The sequence below is a fragment of the Silene latifolia genome, chromosome 1 (genome assembly GCF_048544455.1).
Source record: "Silene latifolia isolate original U9 population chromosome 1, ASM4854445v1, whole genome shotgun sequence".
Classification (NCBI taxonomy): domain Eukaryota; kingdom Viridiplantae; phylum Streptophyta; class Magnoliopsida; order Caryophyllales; family Caryophyllaceae; genus Silene; species Silene latifolia.
Window position 1 is genome coordinate 19,237,656 of NC_133526.1, and position 23,286 is coordinate 19,260,941.

The following is a 23,286-nucleotide window of genomic DNA, read 5'->3' on the forward strand; positions in this document are numbered from 1 at the left end:
ATGATCACTGTTTATCAAAAAGTGGTTATTGTTTGTCCGTCACACTCGCACCATACGAGTATATGACGGTTGTACACGTACTATTTGTTGAAACGTTTGCTGCGTAGATTGCATATTTGCATGTAACATTTCTGGGTAGGGTCCCACACCCCAACACATCTTCTGACTAAAGTACTCTTCATTTCTTCATTCATCCGTTGATTCTTCACTTTATATAGACACAAATTGTACGCTTTGTTTTTGGGTGTTTTCTGATTCACTATGACCTCAACCACTCATGTTTTGTTAGGGGAATTATGTTGTTTACGTACATGTATGTCACAAGATGGATCTTTTCCATTGCATAAACCCTTACGGCACAATGTGATCTTATTCGTTATTTAAAAGCGTCATTTCGTGCAGAACACAAAATAATGAAATACAATGGGTCGTATAAGACGGTCTCGTGCAATCAACCGAAACAGTAATCATCAGCAGCACATAATGCAATGGGTCCGAAACAGATCATCGGCCGCACATAATACAATGGGTTGTATAAGACTATAAACCCACGGTTTAGTTCGAGCTAATTTTCTTCTATTGCTTCAATGTTTAAACCATTGGTTTGTTTTTTCAACCTACTCAGTGAGCAATGACTACGTAGCTTTTGAATTTCGCCCAAGCGTTGCGTATCATATTCATACAGACTTCAAAATTAATGAAATTGGTAGGGGTAAGAGTCGCATTGTCACGTTAGTACAAATGTACACTAACTAGGTCATAAAGGCTGGCCTAAGTCGAATCCAACCAGTAAAAAACTGCAACAATACCCGCGACATTATATCCGTTATTCCTTTCAAACTGGACAAAAGAAAAAATGGTCGTAATTAAAGCGCCCCTATATTTTACCAGCATACTTACCCCTAGCAAAATCAGAGCACAGTAAAGTTTTAAGCATGGCAATTGAGCAGTAGTGAACAAGAAGATAGTTTGACAGGGTTGTATTAAAGATATTTAATTCTGAGAATGGAAAAATTAAGTAGGCCCTCACATGAGTAAATGAAAAGATGAATTGATCACATGAGTGGAAGACAATCGGGTTGATACCGAGGGCCACCGGTACAGTATATGTTTATGACTCATGTTTCATGTCCTTCAGCACCTTACCATAAATAGAAACTTTTTCACTTCCAGGTAAAAACCTTCTTTCAACTAACCGCATTCCATGGATTCAGTCATTTGGTGTGAGAAACTGTTGCATTCCCAGGTTTCGAACTTGAGACCTCGGTTAAACTAGACAAGTCCAAGTAATGGGACCTATGGGGGTAATGTGCTCAATTTTCGCAGTCAGTATCCCGGACAATTTTCATATATGGCAGAATGATGGCAGCGACCGGTCTGTCTGTGTAGCCACCGCCTTCATCGATTATCAATCTGAGACCATCAATATGAAGCTTTCCATGGTGACCACTAACCACAATAGTTGAGCTTGCTTTCAATTCCTGAGGATAATGACAGATCAGTAACTAAAACCAGTTTGACATACTGATTTCTGTGATATACTACCTCAGTCCCAATCATTCGTTTACGTACCTTTTTATATTCTTTGCGAGGGGTGAAGTGTTTTGATGAGGTGAAGAGAGTATAATAATTTTATAATGGTGTATTAGGAGTAATGGACCATCCATTACTTTTTGAGGTAATGGAAGAGGATCCTCACTCATATTTTATTCAAAGGTAAACAAATGATTGGGACATAGGGAGTAGGATTTAGAAAGAGGCGTAAACAAGCGACTATCAGTACCTCTGGCATATCCCAGACGGTTTTCCTGCCACTTAGACACTCCACCTTTGAAATGCTTGTATCTCTTGCTTTCAAAAGCTTCAGTTGCTCATTTACGGGTTTGCCTTGTTGAAGACCACCATGAACTGCTATTAATTTACAGATTTTCCGGCCCTCTGCTGTCTCTATAGCTACATTGTCCTGGGGAAAAAAATTGTCTCACATCACAAAGTACCAAATTTTTTCAGTCCATATTTAAACAATATGACCTACGTTGCTATTATATAAAAAAAAATTCATATACTCAATGTTATTGGCCTAAATAGAGGTGCTCAAGTGACAAATCCATGTCTGAGTGCCCAATGTCGAGTGTCAGACACAGGAACGCGAGGTAATGTGAAGAGTCGAAGTAACAAAGGATATGTCGTCGAATTAGTCTACTGAGAACTGGTCTCACGTTAACAAAATGTGAGTCCAAGACCAAGTGACCAACCAACTAAGCACAATGGCGGGACCAGAAACGCCATTTTTAGAAATAACTAGCTAAGACACCTACACTTAGATTTCAACAATAAGAAAATGAAGGATTAAGCCAAACCTCTTCATGGACCCACACCAAATCAGCAAGAAATTTCTTGTGGTCATCAGGAACGGCCTTCATCAATTCTGCGTACGAAATATGTGAAAGCCGGTGAGGGGTATGTAATAGAATGTAAATAATTTAAATTATTCATTCCCGTAATTAGTTTCCAGTGTTATGTAATTAGCACTAGTTTTATAGAGTTAAACCTATTGTAAACACTATATATATGAGATTAATCCAATCACCCTAATTCACAATATCTTTTATGGTATCAAGAGTCTAGGTTTTTTTTCTCTCCTCTTCTTTTTCTGCCTCCAACCTGTTCGTGTGCCTACTCCTCCTCACCCCACCTGCCTACGCGCACTGCCATCCTTCCACATGGCCGGCGAGGAAGACAAACAAGCCACCAACAGTACCAAATCGAACCTTCATCCCGTCTATACAGTCTCAAACATACAGCATAAAGTTCGAGTCCTCGATGGCACAAAGGTTACTTATGCTCAATGGGTCAAGCTTTTCACCCTTCATGCCAAGGGCTACAAGGTGTTGGACCACATAAATGGTGCCCCACCACCAGCCACCACTGACCCGACTTACGAGTCGTGGTCTGAAATTGATGCGCACGTATTGCAGTGGATCTATGGCACCTTGTCTGATGATCTTCTTGCGCGTGTTCTCGAGGACAATTCAACTGCCCTCCAAGCGTGGACTCGTGTTAAGAACATTTTCCTCAATAACAAGGGGTCTCAGAGCAGCGCTGCACTGGAGCACGAATTCGATAACCTAAAGCTTGAATCCATGCCTTCTCTTGACGCTTACTGTCAAAAGCTTAGTGAATTGGCTGGGCAATTGAAGGATGTCGATGCCAGCATGACGGAACAACGGCTAGTCCTACAACTTGTGCGTGGCCTGCCTCCTTCCTATGACACAGTTGCCTCATACATCCATCAAACCCTTCCCAATTTCGAAACCGCTCACCGCATGCTCCAGTTAGAGCAACACAGGAAGGCTGCTCGTGACACTCCTTCCTCTGCGGAAGTGCTTGTTGCCCCTTCCTCCCCCACCAGAGACACATCCAAGTGGTCAGAGCAGCCGAAGGAAACTTCGTGCAACAACCACCGTGGCAATGGCGGTCGGATGAACAGCCAGCGGGGATCAAACTCCAGGGGTGGGCGAAACAATCAAGGTGGAAACACGGCCCCTGCTGCCCCTGATTCTTCGCCTACTGCTCAGTGGGTCCCCAACTCATGGATGGGACCGTCACCCCCTCCACCGTATCCCTACCCTGCTGCATCCGGGTGGGTTCAACCTTGGCATGGACCATGGCCTTCACCATTCCCACCACCACAGGCTCGCCCGCAATCTACTCATTCACGGCCATGCTCTGGACAGCAGCAAGCACAGGCATACATCACTGAGCTAGGAGCTCTTATGGGACTGAACAGTGAGTTTCAGGCCACATCCGTAGAACAAGGTGATGGACAGTGGTTTATGGACACCGGGGACTCCTCTCACTTGACTTCCGATGCAGGTACACTTACTCACCCTTTACATAATAGTTCCATCGATTCTATTTATGTAGGCAGTGGTATGCAAATTCCAGTTCGGGGATCGGGTAACACCCGAATTGACCTCCTTAGCCGTAGCCTTCACTTAAAACGCGTCCTCCACACCCCAAATGTAACCAAAAATTTGATTTTTGTGCGTCAATTTACAAGGGACAGTAATGTGTCTGTCGAAAAATTTGACCTTTGTTGGTTTTTCTGTTAAGGACCTTCGGACTGGAACTACGATACTGAGGAGCAATACGATTTTGAGGAGCAATAGCCACGGCCAGCTGTATCCCGTGTCCACCAGCCCTACGTCATCTAAACATGCCTTGTCCCCACCTCTTGCTGCACTCACTTCTGACGTGTGGCATTGTCGTCATAGATTATCTTAGGCAATGCTCTAGTATAGATTGTATTAAAGAAAAAAAATTCTTCTTTATGTCATTCTTGTCAGAATAGTAAACATCGTCGTTTACCTTTTGCTGAATGCAATTCTCGGTACTTAATTGCCATTTGAAATTATAGTGATTTGTGGACATCACCTTTGTGTGAGTTTATCCATTACGAGCTACATTTGAAGTGTTTGCTAAATTCATCCAATTTCATGCTTATGTTCGTACGCAATTTAATTGTGCCATTACAAGTTTCCATTTTTCCAATGTGATATGGGTCCCGAATTCGAGAACAAAGTGTTGGGTTGCGGCCCTTCACACTGTTCAACTGTTGTCTATCTCCATAATATTTTACCCACCAAACTTCTCCACAACCGCTCTCCCACGTCGGTTATTTTCCTCAAAAACCTCACTATACCCATCTTCGAGTCTTTGGGTGCGCCTGTTAACCAAACATGTCAGCCAATCGTCCCCACAAATTAGCGTCAGGGCCCGTTTTCATTCTGTTCCAAACTTTCCTCAGTAGCTGTCTTAGATATACTAACCATACCTTTGCAACTCATCATGAATCGTCAAAAAAATGCAAAACATAACAACTCCAAAAAAGTTCAATGTAATCCCCAAACATATACCAGAAGAGCCACGGGGCACAATATAGCATTCAAAAGCAAGAGCAATCCCATTACCTAAAGGGCTCCCCCCTAAATGATGGAGAAGGGGTGTAATGCACATAAGCTTACTTGTGAGATGACGACCATATTTTCAGATAGTCTAAAATGAAAATTGGGTCAATAATTGCATCGTATAAGTGCTACTACACCAACAAACCATGGTGTCATTGTCAAAATAATTCCAGTTAACCTTCTCTCCATCACCACCAACCCAACTTATTTAAATCTTCTTAACAAACGAACCCCATGCGACATCCAATCAAAGCAATAAAACCCTAAAATTTCAAACAAAAGCAAAGAACAGTACTTCAAGTATCACAACACAATAAACATTTAATCCAACAAACCACAACAACAACCAATTTGCAATTCACCTCACAGTTGCAAGCTCATCATGTATCAACAAAAATAACGCAAACCATCATAAACCCAGCAAAATCAAACACAAATTCTTGTATAATACCGCCTTACACAAACTTCCTTTAAAGCTAATATTTTTAGGCAACTATTTTCCACTCAAATGGGTCATGACCTTCTGCATAGATCCGCATTACACAATACAGCAACATTACCCTAGTGCCTCAACAAGTCAAGGACTCCTCCAATTGAGGGTAGGAAGTTTGGATGTACGCAGTCTTACCCTTATCCTTATGCTAGCAAGTATCAACACAAAGAGGTTGTTTCTAATTTTCTAATAAGGGAAAGGGAGAGAAGGGAAGGGGAGGGGGAATGTAGTGTAGATGTTTGGATACAATTTCCCTCCAAATCTTGCCTATTGTGAAGAGATTTTGATTAGGCTTGGAGGAGGGAAATTGGATCCCTCCAAATCTCTCTCCCTCCATTTCCCCCCAACCTCATTTGTTATCCAAACAAGGGATTTTAAATACTCTACTCTCCCTCCCTTTCTTTTCCCTCTAAATCCCTCAATCCAAACACACCCTAAGGGTGTGTTTGGATAGCAAAAGTGGAGAGAAAGGGAGAAAGAGGGAAGGGAAAGGGTGATAAGGGAACGGGAGGGGGAATGGAGTATGGGTGTTTGGAGACAATTTCCCTCCAAATCTTGCCTATTGTGGAGAGATTTTGATTAGGCTTGGAGGAGGGAAATTGGATCCCTCCATTTCTATCCCCCTCCATTTCTCTCCCCCTCCATTTGCTATCCAAACAAGGGATTTTAAATCCTCTACTCTCCCTCCCTTTCTTTTCCCTCAAAATCCTTCAATCCAAACACACCCTAAATGACTCAAGATAAAAAATTGAGTCAACAACCACGTCCAATAACGGCTACTTCACAATAAAAAGAAGCGCAACAGTTTAGTAAGCTACTTTCCATCATTCCATCATAATCCAGGACCAAAAAAGAACGAATCGTTGGCTCCATCGAAAATAGAAACATCCATTTTACACAATATTAACATAATATCGAATCGAAACTGTAACATACCAGAAGAGCCATGCGGGACACCATAAGATTGAAAAGTAGGAGCAGCATCATAAATAGAACCCTGATAATCAACACCCTTAACACTATTAAACTTAACCTTAATCTTCCCACCCCATCTCCTCCCTTGCAAATACATATTCTCAAACCCTTCACCATTATACCACCCTTCCCTCTCCTCACTTTGCGCATACTCCTCCCACCCGGCCTGAAACCCTAACCCGTTTAACGGCTCCGGTAAAACCCCGACGAACCCGGCAAAAGCAAGATCATGATTACCCGCCAAAAACACATGGGTTTGATCCGGGTATTTTACGGGTAATTGGAGAAGGAACTCGATGACCCGTTTAGTATCCGGACCTCTGTCGCAGTAATCACCGAGGAATATGATTAATGCGTTGTTGAATTGAATTGGGTTTGTTTGGGATTGAAGATTTGACCATAAAGTTTGGAGCTTTTTGTAGAATCCATGGATGTCTCCTATGCATATCACTAGTTTTTCAATTTCTTCTTCTACTGGTTTTTTATCACTCATTTTTTTAAAGGAAGCAATTTTGGGGATTATTGTTGCAATTGTGGATGGTAAATTGGTGCATTTTGGGTGTGAAGGGTATAATTGGAATTTGATGTGTCAAATTATGAAGAGTATATGGCGCCAAATGTCCCGTTTAGGTATATCGAATATCTTCCAAATGGAAAAAGTTAAAAAGGAAAATGCACGATATTTTGTCTGAAATATCCAACTTTTTTCCGTACAATTTTAAAAGACCATGTTTACCAGCTAGGTAGCACGCACACTTCTCTTAATCAGTCGTCTCGTGTCTGGCTTCGTGTCGGACACCGACACTTCTCGGACACATGCCAAAACGTGTCGGACACCTATTGATAAGGTTATTTCAGTCGTTGGCCTTAATCAAAGTAAACCTAAACTACTACTAACAAAATAGCTAGCGGTAAGTCAGGGTCGAATCCACAGGGAAGCGGTGATTATCTAGTTTGTTGATGTTTATAGTGTCTTAAGGTAACCAATTGTGGGGGTTTGTTTGATTTGTTTCTAACAGCTAATTGCAAAGTAAATAAAAGATGAATAACGATAATATTAAAAGTCTAGGATTTCCGGTTCACTAGGTCAATTATATGGGGTCTATTAATCAATTGCTAGATCTACCAAGTTGTCTAAGGTCATAAGATCGGTCGACTCTATTATGCCCTTTAGATCGATTCTAACATGCGGTCGCTATAATTAGATACAATCTATTCGATTATCGCAACCTATATTAATTCTAACCCGGTCGGTGAAAGGATTAATTCGCTACACTAATTAACAACTCAGGCCTAAGTTAATTAACTAGAATAAGAACAATAATCAAACGACAACTTATATGATTTCTCTAGCAATTAATCAATTTTCCCCTTTTAATTTGTTCCGGGTGTAATTCCAGAGCAAGTATTGTTACCACCCGTGGCTTGTAGAATAATGTCTTGGGTTGAACCCTTCTTGTCTTTATCGTTCCTCTCGGCCTCTCCTGCAACAATGAACGAACTGAGGGCTTGGCTTTGTGCCAAGCGTACTCACTCCGACGCTCAAGTCAGTAAACTTATGGGATAAGTTGTTACTAGACTGAATGTATATTGTAGAGAGATAAGGAAGATAATACCAGATGAATAGTGTTTCTTAGGTTAAGTTCTGGATCCTTTCCTCAATGAAGGTTGAGGAGTATTTATAGGCTTTCACCTTTTGTCACGTAGTGGCCAAGTGGCCAAGTGGCTAGCAGGTGGAAAGACTGATCTACCCCTCGGCCGAGGGACCTATGTCGGGCGGGCGGGCCTGTTGACTCGCCGCCGGGGTCTTGGATATGAGTACGCGGGTATGTATCCCGGCTGGCAGGTTGCCATGCCGAGACCCAGGCTGACAGGCCGATGGGCTGCATCGGCTAGGCGGTTTAAGTCGTTGACTTGCTGTGGGTATCTTTGACCCTCCTCAGGGATGACAATCTTGTATCCCCTGCCAAAGAAGAAATGGCCCTCGAAAAATTTCTCACCGGAACAACTGGCCAACTTATGGGTCCAAGCTCGGTCAACGCTTGCCTTACAGACGTCACCGTGATCCATAACGCATCGCTCCTCTCTTTGGGACGAGCCTTTTCAAAGATCATCACCAAAATCGTCAAGTCATCATCGACATCGTCGTCATCCTCCCATTCCTCCAAAATTCGAGGATCTACTTCAGGAGAAGGAGACCTAGGGCCCCCAGTGCCTTATCGGGAGGGCGTCCAACTTCTCCTCCTCATCAAGACGCGACGGGAACCCCGGCGCCGGTTTACTAGGCCCGGCATCGCAGTGAAAGACATGTTTACAATAAAAACTTACAAAGTTAAGAAATTGGGAAGTTTGTTTGTTTACCTTGAAGAAAAACACTCGCCGGAGTAACAACTCTGAAAATTAGAAGACAAAGAAGCCCTTGAAAGTTTAGAGAGAAGAAAATTTTGGAGAATGAAATTGGTGGCCCATTTCACGGAATAACTGCCCTATTTATAGGGAAAAGCCCATAAAGAAGGACCAATCGAGAATGTACATGAAGCGTCATCCAATCGAATGACAATGACACGTGTCGGACATGCAACCACGGGATGTCAATCGTTGCAACAGTTGAACGTCAATCAATGCAACAGTGACCAAGCGTCTTCAACACGCCCATTCATATCTCTCCGCCTATTCACCTTCCTCAACAAATTCCCAAGCATCTGTTCTCCGCCGACCACTTGATCAACCAAGCTAGGTAGCGCCGGCCGGGGGCAATCAAAAACAACCGGCACTCTCAACCCTGGTCTCGGCCAGCGTCACTTTCTTTTCCACATCGGATGCCCTTTACACATCCATGTGGAGGGGGGATATGGTACGGCTTAAGCAGAACCAAGCCGAGGTAAAAGAGGCCGCCGCAGAAGAAGCCGATGCAGAAAATTTTGTACAAATTACTTGCGCAGAATATACGCTCAAACGAACATCGGAGCCCATACCACGGCATAGACTACGCTGGGGGCAAATTGATGGGGCATATTCTGCACCGCTGACCAAGTCAACATACCGAGCAAGGTCAAAGATACCCACAGCAAGTCAACGACTTAAACCGCCTAGCCGATGCAGCCCATCGGCCTGTCAGCCTGGGTCTCGGCATGGCAACCTGCCAGCCGGGACACATACCCGCGTACTCATATCCAAGACCCCTCGGCGGCGAGTCAACAGGGCCCGCCGGCCTGACATAGGTCCCTCGGCCGAGGGGTAGATCGGTCTTTCCACCTGCTAGCCACTTGGCCACTTGGCCACTACGTGACAAAAGGTGAAAGCCTATAAATACTCCTCAACCTTCATTGAGGAAAGGATCCAGAACTTAACATAAGAAACACTATTCATCTGGTATTATCTTCCTTATCTCTCTACAATATACATTCAGTCTAGTAACAACTTATCCCATAAGTTTACTGACTTGAGCGTCGGAGTGAGTACGCTTGGCACAAAGCCAAGCCCTCAGTTCGTTCATTGTTGCAGGAGAGGCCGAGAGGAACGATAAAGACAAGAAGGGTTCAACCCAAGACATTATTCTACAAGCCACGGGTGGTAACAATACTTGCTCTGGAATTACACCCGGAACATAATTAACCTAGATCTCCTTCATCCTAGATGAGGAAATTAGCTACGCATAATAGAAAGAATAACAATAATAGTAATGGAAAAACATGATGAACAATAATAAAGATAAACAAGTAATTGAAATAATAATTGAAGAAAGGTTAGAACAATACCGTAATTAAAGGCAATAGATCCGAACAATAATTAAACTAAACTAAGTATTTGAGAGAGTTTTCTAAGGTAGCTATACTAAACCTATGTAAAATAAGGCATAATCTAACCTAGAGTACGAGTTTTGGTATTTATAGTAGTCATAACCGACTTAAGGAAATTTGCCGAATATTGCGGAAACTAGTGGTTCCTCGATCGAGCCAAGGTGCACTCGATCGAGGCACCAATTCCCAGATACCCCAACTCTCGACATTGCAAAGTTTATTGATTAGGTTGGTTCCTCGATCGAGTCAAGAGGTGACTCGATCGAGCATGAAGTTCCTCGATCGAGCCAAGCTTGACTCGATCGAGGCACCAATTTCCTGCTTCGCGCACTGAACTTCAAACGGCCGCCATTTCTTCGTTACTTGTCAGAAACAAGCGATTTTTGCGGCGTTGGAAAGCTAAGAAGATAAGCTTTCACCTCCAATTAGAATCATTTGAAAATCTATTGTAGAACTCGAGATATGGCTCTTCAAAGTAGGTACTTATAATAAGAAGCTCTTTTCTTCGTGTTTTCTTCTTAACTTCTCTTCCTTCATTCTTATGAATTCTCGTGCCATGATTCGTGTATCCCTTAATGCTCACTCCGTGATGCCCATTTCATTCCTTTGCTCCTCAAATGCATCATTCCTGCATTAAACATCAAAAGGCGGAAGTATCAACATTCTAACATAAAAGGCATGTAAATGATATAAACTAGCACGAAAACCGTATCAAACGTAATTAAGGGGAGGCATAAATATGTATATAATTATGACTCATCAAACTCCCCCAAACCATCTCTTTGCTTGTCCTCAAGCAAAGCAACACACAATACAAAAGGCAATCATACAAATGGCGAATAAACGACTCAGAGCTAATGTTTAATGCACATACAAATCCCAAGCTATCCATATTTGTAACAAAGTAATGACTAAAGTGTACCAATAAAACAAATTCAAAGGTACGGGAAATAGAAAACGTAGCTCAAGTCTCAAGTCACCATACTAGATACAAATGCCAAATACCTTTCGATCTTGCAAGACAAATTAGTCGGATTCTCGCGGATTCACTCATGCACTCATAAGTATATAGGGTTAGTTATATGTGAAGATAGGAAGAAGTAGAAACACTCACTCAACTTATGAAACATGCATGCAATCTAATGTGATAGGGATTTCCCCAACTAATATGCAATCATCATATGTAGACAAAAGTACATATATCAAGGACAATAAGGGTGACAAATGGGTTAAAGGAATAGAAGTGGTTTGTGCCAAAGCACGTTATGGATATGTGGAGCTAAGACGGTAGTCGTAGCGCTAACCCAAACCAAATCTAAATCTTAAAATAACAAATGAACCCAACTTAGAGAAATGATCTCAACTTTACAACATATGAGAGCTAACAAACTACTCTCCAATTATACATTAGACTCTAACAACCATCTTTTTGATCCTTGACAAAATCAAATAAAGCAATCTCTTTTCTTTTCTTTCCTCTTTTTCTCTTTTTCGATTTTTTTTTTCTTCTTTTCTTTTTTTTTTTTCTTTTGCTTCATATTTTTCTTTTTCCAACACAAGGATACAACACAATCGCTAAAAGTATTGTGCTATACCCACATGACAACAATAAGTCCCAACCCAACCATAATAGCAAAATAAACATGATAAACAAGCAACTGCGACTGTCCCGAAAAGGTAGGCAAATTCTTGGATTGTAGCTCATAGGATGTAATTAATATTGGCTACATGGGTTCAAACGGGCTAACAAAAGGTAATGTAAGGCTTATTTGAACGATAAGAATCGCCTATCCACATGTACTTAGTCAAATGAAAGCAATAAAAGTATCAAGAAATCAATGTCACACTTATGCAATTTGATATTACACATTCCACAAGGAGAAACCACACTCAAGCCTAATTGACAATGAGACCAGTTTATTGATGTTTCTGGCCTTAGAAACTCTATAGACCTCAGAATTTAAGTAGTTTACCAACGTAATTATGTCAAATCTAATCAATATAAGGCATGTCAATACGGTAAAGACTTGAATTATGAGCTTTGTTTTCATGGCTAACGAGTCAAAACAATGTACATGGACAACTATTTGAGATTCAAATGCAAAAACAATGCAATTTAACATCATTGTTATTCAATTCACCAAGACTCGACCTAAAACAAAGGAAAAACATGTTTTTGTATTTTATAAAATTTTTAATTTTTATGGATTTTTTTATATAAATGCACACAACATAAATAAAAAGCACACAACATAATAAAAGACCCTCCCCCAAACCTAAATGTCACAGTGTCCTCATTGTGACGCCTACAACATAGCAATCACACATAAATCCAGCAACCTAAAGGACACAACTAACAAAAAGAATGGGAAATGACTAGATAATACAATAAAAGAAGGTACAAGGGAAGAGAATACCGGGTAAGAGCTTATGATTCCCCCAAACCAGCTGCAAAACAGGGGTAAATAATCATCCTCGCAAATCCTATCATCGTCTGGCTACGTTATTGACCCAAAAGACGAGGTGACTCGATCGAGCCCCATGACACTCGATCGAGGAACCTTCATGTCGAGCAGATTTTCTGCATTTAAAATAAATGCGCATACAAGTCATAATCAATACAAGTTAAAGCTCGTAACAGTAAATCAAAAAGTAGCGCATGTGCTACACACAAACATAAGTAGCACCAATAAAAAGTCCAAGCAAAGAATAAAAACAATGTAAAATGTTCTGGCTCATCAAACTCAAAATCTAATGTAAAATAAGAGCAATGGCCATTGTTCTTCAGGTCATCCTCTTGAGGAAGGAGATAAGGCACTTAAATGCATTATAGAAGCTTCATCAAAAACTCTAACTGGCTCCTCTCTGAAAATTTCAGCTTCCAAAGCCTCCAACTCAGCTTTTATATCAACATTCTCATCACAGCTGTAAACCATCTCAAGAGGAAGATATTCTCCATAAATAAGCTTCTCTATCTCATCCACTTCCTTGTTCCATGGATATGACGCAGCAGCAGGGGCGTCATGTGGATTTCTGTCAAAACATAAAGCAAGGCAATCGTCAAAAGTAGGATCAAGAGCATTAATCATATGACAAGAAGCTTTTAAATCAGGAGGACGTTTTAAAGCATTATCAAGAACAAATCTAATAGTGTCATCCCCAACTCTTAGTGTCAGACTACCATCCCTAACATCTATGAGCGCTCCTGCAGTGTGAAGGAATGGTCTACCAAGAATGATGGGTACTTGAGAGTCCTCAGCCATATCCATAACAATAAAGTCAATTGGAATGAAATACTTCCCTACTCTAACGGGCACATCCTCTAAGACACCCATAGGTTTCTTTAAAGATCTGTCGGCCATTTGTAAGGTCATATTAGTAATATGGAGTTGACCCATATTTAAATTTTTGCAAATTGAATACGGCATGACACTAACACTAGCCCCTAAATCACAAAGGGCTCTATCAATAGCTATACTACCAATATGACAAGGAATAGAAAAACTCCCTGGATCCTTAAGCTTTGGTGGTGAGTTAGCTTGTAATGCGGCCGCGCACTCCTGAGTAAATGCTATTGTCTCCACTTCATCAAAAGACCGCTTCTTTGATAAGATTTCTCTTAAAAATTTAGCATACGCCGGCACTTGAGTTACCAATTCAGTAAATGGCACTGTCACTTGAAGATTCTTTACTACCTCCATAAACCTTCCAAACTGTTGCTCAAGTTTGGATTTCTGCAATCTTTGAGGAAAAGGTAGTTGAATTTTAATTGGCTCGGCTTCTTTTGCATTAGGAGTACGTTTGGAAACATCAACTTCAGTTACAGAGGTGCCTCGATCGAGCTCGGGGTGCACTCGATCGAGTAAGGAATATCCTCGATCGAGCCCGTGTCTACTCGATCGAGGAACCTGGCTTTGCTCCGTCTTTTTGCTTTTCGTCAAATCTCGTGTTTCATCTTTGCAAGTTTCTTTTTCATCGTCACTTAGCTCCAAATTTCCCAACCCCTTAGGATGCATGTATGGAGCTTCATCATCTTTAATGGGCATGTCCGGACCGTTATAAGAAGTACCGCTCCTTAAAGAAATTGCATTAACTTGCTCATGAGCTTGTTTACCTTGAGGAGGAAGACCGGACTGTTTTGATGGATTTTGAGCCGCCATTTGAGCAACTTGAGTATCCAACATCTTATTATGAGCCATAAGTTCGGAGATTTGAGCCGTTTGCTTTTGCTGCATCATCAAAGTTTGTTGCAATAGAGCTTTTAACTCCGATACTTCATTACTTGGAGCTTGAGGAGGAGGTTGAAATTGTTGAAAACCCCCTTGATTTGGCCTTTGATAACCTCCTTGTGGCTGATTACCACGATTTGGAGGAATAATATAGGTACCTTGTTGAGGAGCTTGAAAGAAGTTAGAATATGGTGTACCTTGCTTGAAAGATTGGAAGGCATGAACTTGCTCAATAGTACTCATACATTTGGCCGCAGTGTGGCCATCTATACCACATCTCTCGCAGGACACTTCTTGTTGAACCATATGAACCATATCTTGCTTACCCAAGGACTGGGTAGTCTTCAATTCGGCTATTTGAGCAAGTATGGCCTCCAACTGTTCCGCCACCGCACTATCTGAGCCACTTCCTCTCTTACTTCCTCTGGGATTACCATACTCAGCTGTGTGAGTAGCTATCTGATCAATCAACTTCCAAGCATTAGTGTCATTAGTATTATCTTGGAATCTCCCATTAGCAGCAGAATCAAGTAGAGCTCTATGATCATCATACAACCCGTTGTAAAACTGGTTGCAAAGGAACCAAATCTCAAAACCATGGTGAGGGACGGACCGCACTAGTCTTTTGAACCGTATCCAAGCTTCATTAAAAGCCTCAGTAGGACCATGTTTAAAACTTGTAATCTGACTTCTCAATGCATTAGTCTTCTGTGGTGGAAAATACCTTTTGTAGAATGCAAGAGCTAGAGAAGTCCAGTTGGTAATCGCGTCGGTCTCCATGTCTAAGTCCCTTAACCACTCAGCTGCATCATCTCTCAAAGAGAAAGGGAAGAGAGTTTGCTTGACCGATCTTGAGACACCCCACCCAACTTGTTAAAGGAATAGAACAGCAATAAGTAACGAATTTCTTCATATGTTTTGCGGGGTCCTCTCCTGCTTTTCCTCCAAATAAATTCCTCTCTATCAAGCTTATGTAAGAAGGCTTGATCTCAAAAGTTCCCTTATCAGCGGTAGAGAGCTTGAAGCCTTTAGGAATAGAATCAACCGTGGGTTCGGAGTGACTTGCTAATGTAGGCATCTTTGGTGTTGTAGAAGACACAGCTGCAGAAATAAGTGTGTCCTCTTCTAAGGACGAGTCTTCTGCGAAAGTATACCGCTCGTAGTCAAGTGTACTCAAGTCTTCCACTTGACTTACTTCTCTTTGAAATCTTCGTCTGTACCGAAAAGTCTTTTCTTGCTCGGGATCAAACGGTAGGATCTCTAACCTGTTAGACCTGGGCATACATGAAAACAACAAGAAAAGAAAAAACTGTCTCAAGGAACTGAAGTTCCCTGAACCAAAAGACAAAAATAAACATAAACAAACAAAACAATTGTTGCCTCCCCGGCAACGGCGCCAAATTTGATAAGGTTATTTCAGTCGTTGGTGTAACACCCCTAATTTCCATAATATAATTCTATAATTTTATTTTCCCATATTTTATATTTTATTTTCGGGAAAATATCCGTTTGTCGTCTTTTGGGCTCGTTGGGCTCAAAAAACGGTGAAGACCCGTTTCTCTCTTGGGTCTCACGTGAATCCTAGTGTTGATGAGTGAGTTTTGGGCCTAAACCTAGAATAAACCCATGAGCTTCTCTATATATATGAAGGGAAACCAAACCCTTGCTCTTCTTTTCTTATAATTCTCACAAAAACCCTAAACCTAATTCTCTCCTCCTCTCTTCCTCCTCGTGCCGCGCGCCACCCCTCACCTAGGGTTTCGTGCCGCGCCTCTTCCTCCTTTGTTCTTCATCATCTTTCGTGCTTAGATCGATCCTCCTTCTTGGATTTATCTATCTTCTTCGTAAGTTTTATGTTTTCGCATAGTTTTATAGTTTTTATAGTTTTTATATATATAGTTAGTATATTTATTAGATTCGTTATCTTTGGCACGTGGATGATTTCAATGAAGGCGTGGAAGTTGCTCCTGGAGAAGACGTTTATATCGTTGAAGAAGATCTCTAGGGTTTTACTTGCTTAATAAGGTAACTAGGTGTTTTCTTTTAATTGTGTTTATGCCAATTGATGTAATTAATATGATTTAATGATTGTTTTGCATGATTGGTACATGTTTGATTATTTGTTATCATGATTAAATATGTTTCGCATGTTTGTATATGTTTCAATGCATTAATTATATATCGTATGTTGTTTATATGTTTATTATGGGTGTCATGAGCGTAATTAGGGTTTACGAGTGAACCCTAGTGGCGGCGTGATAGGCGGCCAAGAGTTCTCTCTAAAGTTATAGCTAAAGCTAGTATAACCTTGATGATGATTCAAGTGTTAAAGCTGAAGTTAGTACAACTTTGGGATGTTACTCTAGTTATGGCTGAAACAGGTATAACCTTGGAAATATGAATCCAGGTTATAGCTGAAGCTACTATAACATTGAAGTACGAGATAGGGTTATAGCTGGAACTAACATACCCTGAGATTTATGGCTCAAGGTGATAGTTGGAACTAGTATAACTTTGAGTTTCGTGTCAAGGTTATAGTTGAGGTAAGTATAACTTCAAGTTATAAAGGCTGAAGTTATAGTAGAGGTTACTATAACCTCGCATCCAGAGTCCATGTTATGGTTAGGATTACTATAACATTGAATGGTTATTGTTAAAGTTATAGCTGAAGTTACTATAACTTTGGTTGCTTATACTTGTTTCATATGTTGTATTGTGTTCAACATGTTATGTCCTTATGTTTGCATATATATATCTTTGGTTACTCTTGTTCATATGATGAGTATGATGGTCGGTTATACTATTCTACGAGTTGAGTCGTGATGTTGTTCACGCATGTTAGTACAGTCAGTTATACTGTGCGTTTGTGATTTGCTAGTTTGAATAGATGGCGGTAGTATCAGTTATATACTATCGGAACGAACTAACGTCACCCGTCGATGCGGGATTTATTGGGTCTATGTTCGGAACTAGCCAGAGGCAGTGGTTATACGCTCTGGTTCCCGAGTGTCGTTCGGTGTACAGTTATTGCACCGAGAGTCTGGCCAGGTCTTAGACATATAGGCAGTGGTTATACGCTATACATAGTACCGATGGAGGCAGTGGTTATACGCTCTATCAGTTAGAGGCAGTGGTTATACGCTCTAACGGGCGTTCGCTCTATTCGCTATGCTCGATTGCTAGCTTTATGCCTTCTGTTGCTGAGGATTGTGTGTCACCATGTTCGCTATGCTTTAATGCTAGCTTTGTGCCTTAGGTTGTTGTGGGTCGTTTGTCATTACTAGTCTTGTGAGTATTCATGGTCTAGTGATTGCATATGGTCTAGGTTTGCATTCGTCTAAGGTTGATAAGACATGGTAAGCTTTGTTGGGTTTTCATGAGTATAGATGATCTCGCATGTTTACTGGTTTTACATTTCAATTGTTAATGATTGTTGATTGTATTCAATTGTTGTAAACATGACTGGGAGAGCATCTAGTTACTCCCGACTGATTGTCGACCCCCTTCTCAGGTTGTTCAGTTCGTTGCTGTTTTGGGATGATATCTTGCTGGGAAGTTCTGTGCGGCGAGATGAATAATAAATTAGGATTTTACTTTATGTTTTAAGAACCTTTCGAATAATGTATTAGTTTGTTTTGAAGTTAGTAGCGAACCGGATTTGGGCTTGGTGTTTCCGCCACCTTGACCCTTTTATCAGTATCGTACTCTGATATTTATTTTATATAAGTTTTTCCTTTGTTTTATAATCCGGGTTGTTACAGTTGGTATCAGAGCGAACACGCTCCCAACTCTCGCTTAGTTGATGACTAAAATAAATGGCCTAGTTAATGAGTGAGAGTAAATGGGGTAGAAACCAATAGGATTCGTTGGTTTTCTTATGTTTGTAGAGTGGTTGAGTAGTTGTTTGGAGTGGTACTTAGGTTCTACCACTTATAACGAGACTTCGTTCTTGCAGATGGTGCGTAACGCTAATGGTGAGACCGATGCTGACCGCATCAGAAGACTAGAGGCCGCTTTGGCATCTATGGCCGAAGGTTTCACCAACCACCTCAACAACAACAACAACAACAACAACAACCACAACCATCCGCAGCAGACTGTGTTTGATCGCTTTGCTCGTCATCGTCCTCCGACTTATGATGGTGCGAATGATCCTACTGCTTTGGAGGCTTGGATTCGAGAGATCGAGAAGTTGTTCCTGGCTACTGGTTGTCCTGAGGATCAGAAGGTGGATATCGCCACCTATTATCTGAAGGACGAGGCCGACAACTGGTGGGCTCTTGCTAGAGCTGGTCTGGAAGTTCAACCAGGATATGGTTGGGCTCTTTTCTCTGAAGCTCTGAAGAAGAGGTTTTATCCTGAAGAGATGCGCTGGCAGAAGGAGCAGGAGTTCCTTCGTCTACAGCAAGGTTCCATGACCGTTGAGGACTACACCAACAAGTTCGTGAAGCTGTCACGTTTCGTTATTCACATAGCTATGGACGAGGTTTCGAGGACTCGTCGCTATGAGAAGAATCTAGCTCCTAAGGTCCTGGATCGCTATGTCCGGCATTCCTTCAACTTCTTTCCAAAGAGCTTACGATCGTGCTCTTAGCATCTATGATTCTGTCCTTGCTACCGAGGCCGAGGAGAGTGCGAAGAATAAGTTCTTGAAGAGGCCTTATGTTGCTCCCGTTCTTCCCGGAAGAAACAGTATGAGGCTCGTCCTTATACCCCGCGTGATCGAATCAAGCTAGGGAGGGTATGACTGTTTCGATGCCTAAGCCTTACCATCCGGAAAGAGTTGTGCTCCGATACTCCGATCACATGTTACACGTGTAAAGCTCCGGGACACAAAGCTGTTGATTGTCCCCAGAAACCGAAGGTGGAAACGCCGAAGGTTGAAGCTCCAAAGGCTGGACGAGTGTTCGTTATGAGTCGTGCCGAAGCAGATGCTAATCCAGATGTGGTTACGGGTACCTTTCTCGTTCATTCTCTATCTGCTTTTGTTCTTTTTGTTACGGGTGCATCGATGTCTTTCGTATCCGAATCTTTTTCCGTCCGTGCTGGACTTTCTTCTTCTTCATCCGTTCATACCTCTATATCCCTTCCTACGGGTGAGATTGTTTCTTGCTCCGTTCTTTTCAAGGACGTACCTGTCAGTATCGCAGGGGCGATCCTCCCTGCCGATCTCGTACAATTCAAACTCGGAGAGTTTGATGTGATTTTGGGTATGGATTGGTTATCTCGCTATGACGCTAGGTTCCTGTGTCGTGATCAGAAGATCGTGCTTAAGAGTCCTACAGGTTCGAGGGTTTCTTATCAGGGTGTTAGGGTTACACCTACGGTCAAGTGGGTTTCTGCTATGAAGATGGTTAACATGGGTAGAAAGGGTCATCAGATCTATCTGTGTAGTGTCCATGGTGTTTTAGCTGAGCCTAAGCTAGAGGATATCCCTGTGGTTAGGGAGTTTTCCGATGTCTTTCCTGAGGATCTACCTGGTATTCCTCCTGAGCGAGATGTAGAGTTCTCGATTGAGTTGCTGCCTGGAACTGGTCCCATTTCGAAAGCTCCTTATCGTATGGCACCAGCTGAGCTACAAGAACTTAAGAAGCAACTCGAGGAGATGATCGATAAGGGTTTTATCCGACCGAGTGCTTCGCCGTGGGGTGCTCCTGTTTTGTTCGTCAAGAAGAAAGATGGTAGTATGCGGTTGTGCATTGACTATCGTGAGCTGAACAAGGTTACTATCAAGAATAAGTATCCTTTGCCAAGGATTGAGGATTTGTTTGATCAGCTCCGTGGTGCTAGTGTGTTCTCGAAGATCGATCTGAGGTCTGGTTACCATCAGATTCCAGTTAGGAATGAGGATATTCCTAAGACTGCTTTTCGTTCAAGGTATGGCCACTATGAGTTCGTGGTGATGCCGTTTGGGTTGACGAACGCACCTGCTGTTTTTATGGATCAGATGAACCGCACTTTCACTGAGTACTTGGATAAGTGTGTCGTGGTGTTCATAGACGACATACTGATTTACTCGAGAGATGAGGCTGAACACGAGAATCACCTTCGTGTTATCTTGGAAATTTTGCGTAAGCAGAAGTGGTATGCTAAGTTCTCGAAGTGCGAGTTTTGGTTAAAGGAAGTTACCTTCTTGGGCCATGTGATATCTGGCGATGGAGTTATGGTTGATCCGTCGAAGATTCGAGCCGTGGTCGATTGGGAAAGTCCAAAGAATGTGAACGAGGTTCGGAGTTTCCTTGGTCTAGCTGGGTATTATCGTCGGTTTGTTCATGACTTCTCTAAGATCGCGAGACCGATGACTCAGTTAATGAAGAAGGAATCCAAGTTTATTTGGACAGAAGCTTGTGAAGCTGCCTTTCAGGAGTTGAAGAAAAGGTTGACTACCGCTCCTGTGTTGACTCTACCAGAAGAGGGTGTTGAGTTCGATGTTTTCTGCGATGCGTCAAAGTTTGGGTTGGGTTGTGTCTTGATGCAGAAGGGTAAAGTTGTGGCTTATGCTTCCCGACAGTTGAAAGTTCACGAGACGAACTACCCGACTCACGATCTTGAGTTAGCAGCAGTGGTGTTTGCACTTAAGCTGTGGCGACACTACTTGTATGGAGTCTCTTGCAACTTTTATACGGATCATAAGAGCTTGAAGTATATCTTCACTCAGAAAGATCTTAACATGAGGCAGAGACGTTGGTTGGAGTTGCTCAATGACTACAAGATTGAACTGCAGTATCATGAGGGTAAGGCAAACGTGGTTGTCGATGCTTTGAGTCGCAAGGTGTGCCATGGTATGAGATCTGTGTTGGTGTTACCTGATGACTTGAGTCGAGAGTTCCAGAAGATGAGCCTTGAGGTAGTTCTTCCTGGTACTTTAGATTTGAGTGCGATGGTTGCTGAACCCGAGATCCTTCATGAGATCCGAGTTAAGCAAAGAGAGGATGAATACTTAGAAGGAGTTCGAGTCGCTATAAGCGAAGGGCGCGCCAAAGACTTCGACGTTGGACCTGATGATGGTCTACGATTCCATGGTCGTTGGTGTGTGCCTAGCTGTGAGGTCTTAAAATGTAAGATTCTCAAAGAGGCTCATAGTACTCCCTATTCGGTTCATCCCGGTGGTGATAAGATGTATAAGGATCTGAAGCTGAAGTTTTGGTGGCCGGGTATGAAGAAAGAGGTCGCCGAGTTTGTGAGTCGTTGCTTGGTTTGTCAGAAGGTTAAGTTCGAACATCAGAGACCTGGTGGTCTACTGCAACCCTTGGAGATTCCCACGTGGAAATGGGATTCTATTTCGATGGACTTCGTTATGGGTTTGCCGAGGTCGCCGAGGGGAATGAATGCGATTTGGGTCGTGGTTGATCGTTTGACTAAGGTCGCGCATTTCATTCCGATGAAGGAGACTTGGAGTCTCGAGGAACTAGCGAATGCTTATCAGCGTGAGATCATTCGTCTTCATGGGGTTCCTAAGGATATCATCTCTGACCGTGATCCGAGGTTTTGTTCTCAGTTTTGGAAGAAGCTTCAGTTAGCTTTGGGTAGTGAGCTTAAGATGAGTACGGCTTTTCATGCCGCAACGATGGTCGACCGAGCGTACGATTCGATCGCGCTTGAGGATATGTTGCGAGCTTGTGCTTTGAAGTTTCAAGTTAGTTGGGAGAAGAGTTTACCGCTTGTGGAGTTCTCATACAACAACAGTTATCAAGCTAGTATTCAGATGGCTCCGTTTGAGGCACTCTATGGAAGGAAGTGTCGTAGTCCTTTGTGTTGGGACGATTCTAGTGAGGCTGTCATTCTTGGCCCAGAGTTGGTTCAGGAATCGATTGAGCAAGTGAGGTTGATCCGTGAGAAGCTTAAGGCAGCCCAGGATCGACAGAAGACGTATGCAGACTTGCGGCGTAGGCCGATTGAGTTTGAGGTTGGCGATAAGGTTTTTCTTAAGGTTTCGCCAATGAAAGGTGTTAAGAGATTTGGACTTAAGGGCAAGCTTAGTCCTAAGTACATTGGACCGTATGAGGTGCTCGAGAGAGTTGGCGAGGTAGCTTATAGGTTGGCTTTACCTCCGAATCTGTCGAAGGTTCACGATGTTTTCCATGTGTCGCAGTTGCGTCGTTATCGCAGTGATCCTTCTCATGTTCTACAGGCTGACGTTATCGAGGTTGAACCTAACCTGACTTATGAGGAACGTCCTGTTCGCATTTTGGAACGTCAGGAGAAGAGGTTAAGGATAAGGTTGTACCTTTGGTTAGGGTTCTGTGGAGGAGTCAGAAGTTTGAGCAAGAGACTTGGGAAACCGAAGCGTCTATGCGAGAGAAGCATCCACATCTTTTCGAGTGAGGTAGTTCTCTTATCAAGTTTCGAGGACGAAACTTCTTTTTAGGGGGTTGGATTGTAACACCCCTAATTTCCATAATATAATTCTATAATTTTATTTTCCCATATTTTATATTTTATTTTCGGGAAAATATCCGTTTGTCGTCTTTTGGGCTCGTTGGCCTCGAAAAACGGTGAAGACCCGTTTCTCTCTTGGGTCTCACGTGAATCCTAGTGTTGATGAGTGAGTTTTGGGCCTAAACCTAGAATAAACCCATGAGCTTCTCTATATATATGAAGGGAAACCAAACCCTTGCTCTTCTTTTCTTATAATTCTCACAAAAACCCTAAACCTAATTCTCTCCTCCTCTCTTCCTCCTCGTGCCGCGCGCCACCCCTCACCTAGGGTTTCGTGCCGCGCCTCTTCCTCCTTTGTTCTTCATCATCTTTCGTGCTTAGATCGATCCTCCTTCTTGGATTTATCTATCTTCTTCGTAAGTTTTACGTTTTCGCATAGT

General features: G+C 42.2%; 2 protein-coding genes across 2 annotated transcripts; one reads left to right on the top strand and one right to left on the bottom strand.

The window, feature by feature from the left end:
• Nucleotides 1-927: 927 nt before the first annotated feature.
• Nucleotides 928-7,016, bottom strand: LOC141600567 (tyrosine-protein phosphatase RLPH2-like). The gene is made up of 4 exons (XM_074420810.1): nucleotides 6,400-7,016; nucleotides 2,361-2,428; nucleotides 1,784-1,963; nucleotides 928-1,481 (listed from the first exon to the last, which is right to left on the bottom strand). Exons 1-4 carry the CDS (start codon nucleotides 6,929-6,931, stop codon nucleotides 1,314-1,316), a joined length of 948 nt encoding a protein of 315 aa, XP_074276911.1. The 5' UTR covers nucleotides 6,932-7,016; the 3' UTR covers nucleotides 928-1,313.
• On the top strand, nucleotides 2,435-4,498 carry LOC141600563 (uncharacterized). Its single transcript, XM_074420806.1, has 2 exons — nucleotides 2,435-3,876; nucleotides 4,117-4,498. Exons 1-2 carry the CDS (start codon nucleotides 2,724-2,726, stop codon nucleotides 4,170-4,172), a joined length of 1,209 nt encoding a protein of 402 aa, XP_074276907.1. The 5' UTR covers nucleotides 2,435-2,723; the 3' UTR covers nucleotides 4,173-4,498.
• Nucleotides 7,017-23,286: the final 16,270 nt, after the last annotated feature.